The 9837-nt window shown below is 40.1% G+C and overlaps 1 protein-coding gene across 2 annotated transcripts; it reads right to left on the reverse strand.

Moving 5' to 3' along the window:
- Positions 1-760: 760 nt before the first annotated feature.
- LOC149315801 (uncharacterized) lies at positions 761-9779 on the reverse strand. 2 transcript variants are annotated; one of them, XM_089518545.1, is made up of 4 exons: positions 9441-9779; positions 6850-6948; positions 3547-6395; positions 761-2449 (listed from the first exon to the last, which is right to left on the reverse strand). In XM_089518545.1, the coding sequence occupies exons 2-4, from the start codon at positions 6941-6943 to the stop codon at positions 2366-2368; spliced, it is 3027 nt and encodes a 1008-aa protein (XP_089374671.1). In that variant the 5' UTR covers positions 6944-6948; positions 9441-9779; the 3' UTR covers positions 761-2365. The 2 variants fall into 2 exon arrangements, with proteins under 2 accessions (XP_089374671.1, XP_089374670.1); XM_089518544.1 differs by lacking the exon at positions 9441-9779 and having other exon boundaries at positions 6850-7102.
- Between the last annotated feature and the right edge of the window lie 58 nt (positions 9780-9837).

Below are 9837 nucleotides of genomic sequence, written 5' to 3' on the forward strand. Positions count from 1 at the left end.
CCGCCCCCTTCCTAGCTAGATCGGGGCTGTGGCAACTGTATACCACATGCCTGATCTGGCCTTTCTGCAACGCAAAAAGGAACCTCAATAAGCAGCTACTTTTTGCGCCACAGAAAGGGTGCCATGGCTTTTCGGCGCTCCTTTGGTGCAGCATGTGTACATGCTGTGCCAAAAGAGCATTGTGAAGCCTCCTGCCATGCGGTGGAGTGTGTGGCATCATGCCAGCATGGGGGCGAAGTCGTGGCATGCAGTGTGCAGTTGCCATGCCCCCACTCTGCCCCAATGCCCAGTTTATCACTGGCCTGTACAGCCACTCTTTCATCATGTGGCCAGCATGTCTGCACAGGAAACTGTTACCTTCCCGCCAAAGTGGTACCTATTTATCTACTTGTACTTTTACATGCTTTCAAACTGCTAGGTTGGCAGAAGCTGGGACTAGTGACAGGAACACTAGGCTGAACATAGGTTCTAGTATTATAAAGAGAAAGAAAAAACAATCTTTCTCCAGCTTCTCTAATCCTTTAACTGTTAACATTATCTTCTTCTAGGCTAGAAGTCACATTTTTTTAACATTTCACATAGGAGAGATAATAGTAGTAGTAGTAGTAGTAGTAGTAGTAGTAAATTTTATTTTTTTCCTGCCTCTCCAATGGATTGAGGCGGGTTACAACAATAAAAAAATTACAATAATAAAAATAATAATAAAATACTGTACATACATACATCAACATTATAAAATCATATTAAAATCACTAAAACATAATTTGCGCGATAATTTCCTCTGATAATTTCTATTGTCTTTTTCTGCACCTTCTTCAGCCCAATCCTTTTTAAAAAAACATGATGATCAGAACTGTACACTGTGTTTCCAGATGCACTTGCATCACAAAATGTATATAAAAGCGTTAAGATGCTGTCCATTTTAGGTTTGGTTCCTAATGATCCTTATGCTGTAAGTGTTCTACTTGACACTTAATTTTTTAAAAAGTGCACACTGCATAATTTCTCTCAGCCATCAGCCACTATTCCAGATACCTTGCTTGGTCAATAATGTCCTTCTCAAGTATGTGAAGTTTAAATTTCTTGTCCTAATGCACATTTCTAAAAATGATAGATTCTTTGAGTTGGGACAAAAGCCAACTAATCCAACCCCTTGCCATGCAGAAATACACAATTACACCACTTCAAAAAGATGTGTGTCCAGCCTCTGCTTAAAGACTCCCAAAGATGGACAGTCCACCACCCTCCAAGGCAGTCTGTTCCACTGTTGGAACAGCTGTTACATTTGGAAAAATCCTTTTGGAGTTATTTGTTGTCTTCTTTAGTTTCAATTAAGATACAACTGAAAGAAGAAACTAAAATGTTTTATAAAATTAAATTGAAATCATGTTCTCTGGAGAGAACAAGGATGCCAAAGAGGTGAAGATTCTGTTTTAATATACTGCCATCATGTGGGTTATGAAAGATCATGCAGAGAAACCTATTCAACACTTCTACATCAAAGTTTCATGAGCTGGGCATTGTTACTTACTGAAAATTCATAGGATTCTTACACAGAGATTAGCAGGCTACAAAGAGTGAGCACTTAAGACAGAAAGGAGTGACTCTTTCCAAACTTTACAGCATTTTGCTGGTGAGTCAATAAGGTAACTGTTTTTTATCCAATTGTTCTGTTTATGGAGATGTGGGAGCCAGCGTGGTACAGTGGTTTAAGTGTTGGACTACAACTCTGGACACCAGGGTTCGATTCCTGCTCAGCCATGAAACTCACTGGGTGACCTTGGACAAGTCACACTCTCTCTGCCTCAGAGGAAGGTAATGGCAAATCTCCTGTGAACAAATTGTCAAGAAAACCCCAAGATAGGTTCACCTTTGGGTAGTCCTAAGTTGGAAACAACTTGAAGGCACACAGCACACACAAGGGTATATTCTTCTGAACTATATACAGGACTAGCTCAAAGCACCTGATGGATTTCATGAATCTCACACTTGGTGTCGGTTTTGTTCCAACAGAGTAATGTCCTCTACAACTCTGGCATTAAATGTGAAGAGAATTCATTATGTCTACAATACATTCAATAGTATTTACTCCTAGGTAAGCAGAAACAGGATTGCAATTTCACCCTTTTTACTGTTTGCTGCAGAGCTGCCTTTGTTTTGTGAGGAAACAGTTTATCTTCATCTGCTAGATAATATCTATAATCTGTCAATTTAAAGTAACATTTCATTTTTTCTCATTATAAGGAGCGATTGTCACTAAAAGTCCATAAAAGTGGTCTTTTGATGTGCTTTATTTTTTTGATGTCATTTGTGAAGGAAGCACCAACATTCATGAAAATTTCAACATGCTTCTCACTTCTCATTGTCAATGATTGTACCAAACATTATTGTGGCAGCATTTGTGGTTCCCATCAAGCCTTTTCCAGCCATCATTAATCCGTGATGAATCCTAATTTTGAGAGGGAAAAATGAGAGATGACCAAAGTCTTTCAACAATTTGTAGCTGACCAAAAGGACTGAGAAAAAGCAAATCAGACTCAATTGCTAAATGTATCTGTATAACTTTGCATTTCTTTTGCTTTAACCAAAAGTGCTTTTAATATGTAGGCGGGGCAGAAAGTAAGATGTTTTAATTATATAGTTACAAGTTTATGGTTTTTCAAAATGCCACCATCTCTATGGTAGGCTGGTATAGTGCATAATGTCTATAACAATGCCAATACCATCGTTACACAATTTACTTTCAGTTAAAGTTTGCCTGATTTTAATTTTTTAATTTACTGTATATACTCATGTATAAATCTAGAAATGTTAGTCTAAAAATTGGCCTCAAAAACCTGGGCTGACTTATCCAAGGGTCAATGTAAGTACTGTACTTTAACTGTTATTTAAAAAAGGAGACATCCCTCATGAAAGCAAAGAGTGTAATCTGTCATGGAAGCACTGACTCCCTCTATTCTTGCATCCATCCAGCCTTTAGTATGAGCACAGTTAAACCTGCTGGAATTTTGCAAGTTCTTTTGCATTGTTTTCCTTTGCTTCATCCTTTAGATCCTTTGTTATATTCCCCTACGTTTTACCCTCGATTTATCCTTGGGTCATATCAAAATCCATAATTTTGGCCCCCAAAGCTGCCCTTGACTTATACATGAGGTTGACTTATAGTCGAGTATATACGGTACTTTTAAATTTATTATAAATGTTTTATCCTCCCTTTTAAAATTAAAAATATATCCAAGTGCAAGGAATCTTTTCTGCAAAAGAAAAACTGAATAGAAAAAAATGCCTCTTCTGAAAGAACACCAAAGAGGAAAACACATTTACATTACAGTAACTATGCATAAATCAAATCTTTGCACGACATGTGCATATCAAATGGTTCTAGAACATCCTGAATAACCGTGGACAGGAGTGCCATTTTAAGGTTGACATCCAATACTGAGCAGACTTCTGCTCCTCCCTGCTGCCCCCCATCAGCAATCTACTATTATTACTGTGTTAGTCACACAAATATAGGCTATACTGTACACATGAACTGATACAAACCTGAAAGTCAGATTCCTTTTGTGTGGAAACTGCAGGTCTCTTTTCATTATACATATCCGTATAATCAGTTCTGAAAAGAGGGATTTCTTGGGAACATTTGCATTGGCTTCTAGTCTCCTGACCACAATCCACTAGAAAAATACTCTCCCTGTTCAGACTGCCATTGAGTCTTTTATGTTCTGCACCAAAGCAGTGTCCTTCTCTTGATGAGGCAAGATGCTCTTTAGTACCAGTCCTGCAGCATGAGCATTCATAGTGATAGTGTTTTGATGTCTCACAGTCATCATTCAAGGGTGAAGCAGGTTGTGTGCCTGATGGGTACATTTGTAAAGTATCTGACCCAGTATGGAATCTGACATTTTTTCTTTCACTAGGTTTCACTGCTTTAATTTTCTCTATGCTGTCATTTTTCAGGTTCTTTGGGGGAAATCCATTCTCAAAGAAAGATGCTACTTTAATGATCTGGTTTCTTGAAGCTCCTTGTTCACATGTGTTGTAAAAACAGGGTGGGAAACCATGATGGCAGCTACCACAGCAGGCATCCTCTGTGTTGCAGCTTCCTACAGGAGATCTTATCCTGTCCGATTCACATATATTGGCTCTCCGGTGACCATTAGGACTTGCTCTAGTTTTCTTGTTAATTGATTCTGAAATCTCTCCATTAGGGAATAAGCCACACTGTAGCATATTTCCACATGGGCAAACTGGGGGCTTCTTTCTGGCTGAACCTCCACAAGCCACGTGGTTAGCTCCACAATTAAACCTTTCCACACCTGTATTTGTAAACATATTTCTTTCCTTCTGTGGCTGCTCTACTTTAACAATATTTTCACAAGGAAAATGAGAAATATTACATCTGCCATGTGGAGAAGATGTTCCAGAACTCCAAGTGTCTCTGTCAGTTTGTATACAGGTGCCTGACGGCTGCCTCTGGTCTTCTGGACAAAGATATAATGCTGCAGGACTCCTCACAGTTTGCAAACAGGGAGAACGCCTCCTCTCATTTGAAAGAGGCACTGCAGTAGAAAGTGGCACTGAACTATTCCTCAAATTTGAGAGAACTGGATCAATAGAAGTCTTTCCATCAGCTGGCAAACATGGACTATTTGGGGTGGGACAAATGTTCCCTTCACAAGTTTTCTGTGTGTTCTGTCCAGACCACCCTAAACAATAGTTCAGTATGTTCTGCATCTTCAAATTATTTTTTCTTTTTACGGGACAAATGTATTGGAACCTGTCAAGATTATTTATAGGATCTAGAAGATGATGAGAGGAAAATCTAGGAATTACTTTACCACCTCTGGTTCGTTTGTGAGACTCTCTATGAACACTTAGGCACCTCTCAGAATCTTTTCCTGCAGAAAACAGGTCAACAGTAAAATCAAGTAATGGGCTACAGCAACACTTAGCAGCATGTGTTAGAGGCCTGTAACAAACTTCACTTATTTCACCTGCCTTTTGAGTATTTTTGTTTATAGATTCAGTGCTCAAAGTCTTGGGCCGATGAAATTTGGAGATATGATGTCTACTTCTAAATTGTTTACCTTTTTGTGCTTCTTTGTTTTTGGTAAACACAACAGATTTCACACATCTGGAGGCCTTTGGTTGCTCCTTCTCAACTTCAGAAGTCTTATAACCAGATGTAATTTTATTATCAGGAAATGACACCACACAGAAGTGGGGAGAATGATTTTTATGTGTATGTTTAGTGGGTGGAAAGAACCAACAGGGAGCCAAAAGTTTCAGTGTAGATAACCCTTGATTAAAATGAAAGTCCGAACATCTGGATTCAGCAGATTCTGTATCAGCTGCTAGAGACTGGCTAGCTTCAGATGATTCTACATTAACTGCTAAAAACTCACTAGTTTCAGCATCTAGGATATCTGAACATCCTACCTGCTTTGTAGAAGGTGTGGTGTGTGTCTGCTTTCCTGTATCTACTTGCACAGGACATGGGGCAATAGAAATACACAGTTTCTTGAACAGCTGGTTTTGTTGAGAGCCTTCACATTTAAAGGCTAAATCATGCCTCTGTGAATCTTCTTTTGTCACGCAAACATCTGAAGAAATAATATTGCCTGTTAATGAAGCATTTGGATCTGAATAAGCTGCTTCCAAAGTAAGAGAAATTACAAGTTCTCCTGAAGAGGTGGGGAAATAGATTTGCTCAGTAGTTTGGGGACTGTTAATTTTGTAAGACTTGTTGGAATAGCCTAAATGGGTGTCTGCCAGTTGACTTTCAGCACTGTGAAATACTGAAGGTTTATTGATTGATGTTTTGTTTATGTTAGCATGTACTGATGATTGTTTGAAACATTCACTGACAAAATCTCCTTCAGATTCTGTTTCCCCAGAAGGAAAGGAAACTTGTACAGCTTTGTTATGCTTGGAACTTGGAGAATAATGAAATGATGACTGCTTCTGACGTAGTTTATCAAATCCAGCTTCTTTTACTGAATGAAAGGTTTTTCCAGTTACTGAATTTTCAGTAATATTCACATGAGGGATTATAGGGTTTAAATAGAAATCATCTCCAGATCCATCACATTTGGATTGGGATATTTTAGATGAATAAACTTTTGATGAATGACCACTTGTATAACAGTCCTTAAAGTTTATGCACAGTACAGATTCTGGTGACAATTCCACCTGAAACTCTTCAGCGTTATCAATTTTTTGTGCTTGCAACAGGGGACAGTGTTTGCAACAATCTGAAAAGTTGGTTTCACTGTTTTCCAAGATCAGTACTGCCTTCCCCAATATGACTTCTCCTTTCCGTTTTTCAGATAAACTGTGATGACTATTTGAACGAAGACAGAAATCACTTTCACTACCAGAATCAAGTGAATCTAGGGAAAAGAAGAAATGCCACCATCATCTCAAGAACATACTTTCCCAAATATATAAAATAGGCCACTCATTTTCTAAAAACTTGCTTACAAAATCCACTGTTATAATGCAAGCAAAAAAAATCCACTTTAAAATATATTAGGAATTATTGTTATCATGTGCCTTCAAGTCATTCCCAATGTATGGCAGTCCTAAGGCAAACCTATCACAGAGTTTTCTTGGCAAGATTTGTTCAGAGGGGTTTACCTTTGCCTTCTTCTGAGGCTGAGAGACTGCAATGTGCTCAAGGTCACCCAGTGGGCTTCCATGGCTGAGCAGTAATTCAAATCCTGGCCTTAAGAGTCACAGTCCAATGTTCAAACCACCATACCATGCTTGCACTCATTTGATATGAGTTATAAATTAGAACAAGTAATGGAAATACCAAAATACTGTTTCATGCCATCCAATTACCTTTGTTGGTATGTACAATATTTTCTTCCCAACATGCAGAATAAAAATCCCATTCACTTTCTGTGTCAGACACTGTTGAAGTCTTGCTCGACATATCACCTAAAACACAAATATGTGGTGTCATTTCCTGATAATAAAATTACATCTGGTTATAGGACTTCTGAAGTTGAGAAGGAGCAACCAAAGGCCTCCAGATGTGTGAAATCTGTTGTGTTTACCAAAAACAAAGAAGCACAAAAGGGGAAACAGTAGTATACAGCATTATGGGAAACCAAATGAATGTTAAGATCTGCTGCTATATACGCCTGTTAAAAATACAGTGTGACTGCACCAACTGTGGACTTGCCATCCACGTATCTGAGCTTCTGCAGATGGCAAGCCCTGGCTTTTTAAATGGGCGCACATGGCCATTGTTAGCGACACATATTGTATATGCTGGTAAGTGGGAAAAGAAGGAAATCCCGGATAATAAAGAATGGTTGTATAAATTATTGTATGATGTTGAGATTGATAAGATTACCTGTTTGCTGAAAGGGAAATCATGGGAGAAACATAGAAGAGATTGGGAACCTTTGATAAAGATTTTACAAAAAAGAATGGAAGGGAATAGCATATGAGTTGTTATACGACTGGTGAACTTTATAAAATACTATATGTTAATGGAAAAATAATACAAAGACACTGGTATAGAAGAAAGTAAGTGTGGCGAGGAGAGTATTGGCTATGACATAAAAAGGCAATTGAGCAAAAAGGGAATGAAGGGAATGAAATATAATGTCATGAAGGAATTTAAGAAGTTATTTTGTGATGTAATGTGGAGATATATGTTATACGGTACGCATGTAAACTGTAAGTTGTGGAAGATATATGGTTTTTATTGTGTATTTATGTATTGCTTTTAATGATAGTCTTCATTTTATTAATGTTAAATCAAATCTAGTAAGTAAATAAATGGGGTGCATGCACATCCACGTTTTTTGCTATCTGTCGCGGGGTCTGGAACAGATCCCTGTGGATAGCAAGGCTGACTGTAATTGTGTCTTATTCCTTAGGATCACCATAAGTCAAAGATTAATTGGAAACACAACAACAACAACAAACAAACTATTGCACACATTTGAGATGATTAAACATTAGAGATTTTGGTTCCAAATACATTTTTTGTCCAATGGACTTCGACAGGTTAATGGTCTTTGGCCAGCTAATGCACATGTATAGGCACCTGTTGTATTTACTAAAAACACTGTCAATGCTTTGTTGCTGTGTGCCTTCACAAAATGCATAAAGAAATGCACTACTACATTTTACCTTCTGAACAGTATGTGAATTAGTATAACTCTTCATGCAGAGCCAGTGTGGTATAGTCATTCTGAGTGTCAGACTGATTCAGGAGACCAATGTTTGAATGTTCAGCTATGGAACATTCCAGGGCAAATTACTCTCTCAGCTTCAGAGGAAGGCAAAGACAAACCCTCTCTGAACAAAACATGCCAAGAAAAGCCTGTGATGGGTTGCTGTAAGTCAAAGCAACTTGAAGGACTCAACAACCAGAGAAACTGCATCACAAGGATGATTAAGGGTGCAATTCCTGGTCTTGTGGGAAGAGAAGAACCTGCAGGCACAGCTCCACCATGCCTTGGCCCAGAGGAAGCTGAAAGGACAGAGGGAGGGAAAAACCAGCAGTATCTGTTGGACTTGATCCCCTTCCCTATTCCCATTCCCTTCTCCTTTTGTGTCAAACTCATATCTTTTCACATTGTAAACCTGTGGGAAATGTCAAATTAACAATTAGCAAGCCAGCCTGAGAGCCTTTCTGGCTGAAGAGCAGGGTATGAAATACAGTGTTTTTGCCATCTGCAGATCTGAGTGTCCACTGATGGCAAGCCAATGTTCTCAATGGCAGTGTGTGCATGTGCATGTCACTCAACTATTGGGGACAACAGGACTTCAGGCCCCACATTGTTGCTTTTTATTCCAGGGAGAGAGTATCTGGAATGAATTGATTACTGTTTAATGTCCCCCCATGTGACAGAACACCTACAATTCTACGAAAATGGATTATTTCTGCAATGCGGATGGAGCCACAGGCTTTCTTTCCTACTTTCTTAGAATCATAGAGTTGGAAGAGACCGCAAGGGCCATCCAGTCCAACCCCATTCTGCCATGCAGGAAATCCAAATCAAAGCATCCCTGACAGATGGCCAGCCAGCCTCTGCTTAAAGACCTCCAAAGAAGGAGACGCCACTACACTCCAAGGGAGTTTGTTCCACTATCGAACAGCCCTTACTGTCAGGAAGTTCCTCCTAATGTTGAGGTGGAATCTCTTTTCCTGCAGCTTGCATCCATTGTTCCGGGTCCTAGTCTCTGGAGCAGCAGAAAACAAACTTGCTCCCTCCTCAGTATGACATCCCTTCAAGTATTTAAACAGAGCTATCATATCAGCTCTTAACCTTCTCTTCTCTAGGCTAAACATCGGCACCTCCCTAAGTCTCTCCTCATGGGGCATGGTTTCCAGACCATTCACTTTGTTCGCTTTCCTTCCTTGTGGCCTGCCACCTCGACCCTCCTTCCCCAGAGAGGCCCCTCCTCACCCTCAGGCTTTCACCCTCGAGCTCTTGGTAGCTCCTTCTCCATTCTCCCCCCCAAAGTTGGCTCTGTCTGCTGCCCTTAAGGTTGGCCATCCTGGCGTCAGAGGCGGCCCTCACAAGACCCCCGAGTGACGTCACGCGGCACCTCTGTGACTGGCGCTTGTGCCACTGGCTCCCTCCATTTCATAAAACCCTCTCCTCATGACACCCACATCCGGGTCTTTTTGGGCTACTGGAGAGATGGCTCCACCATCTTTCCCCCCAGCTAGGCCTAGGCTCCAGACCCTCCGCCGTAATCCTGCCCCTAACGACATCCCCTGCTCTATCGGCCCCGTTCAAACATGGCGCCCGCCCCTCAAGTGACTAAATCCTGGCACAGAAATAGATGGCCCGACGCCTG

This window comes from Sceloporus occidentalis, unplaced genomic scaffold, assembly GCF_023333645.1.
Source record: "Sceloporus occidentalis isolate IW3139 unplaced genomic scaffold, rSceOcc1.0.p SCAF_3, whole genome shotgun sequence".
NCBI classification, from domain to species: domain Eukaryota; kingdom Metazoa; phylum Chordata; class Lepidosauria; order Squamata; family Phrynosomatidae; genus Sceloporus; species Sceloporus occidentalis.

Coding starts and splice junctions, on each gene's coding strand:
- LOC149315801 (XM_089518544.1), bottom strand. CDS start 6,973: ATGACACCACATATTTGTGTTTTAGGTGATATGTCGAGCAAGACTTCA. Junction 6,396..6,849: donor TATTGTACATACCAACAAAG/GTAATTGGATGG, acceptor TCTTTTCCCTAG/ATTCACTTGATTCTGGTAGT. Junction 2,450..3,546: donor AAAAGGAATCTGACTTTCAG/GTTTGTATCAGT, acceptor TCTCAAAATTAG/GATTCATCACGGATTAATGA.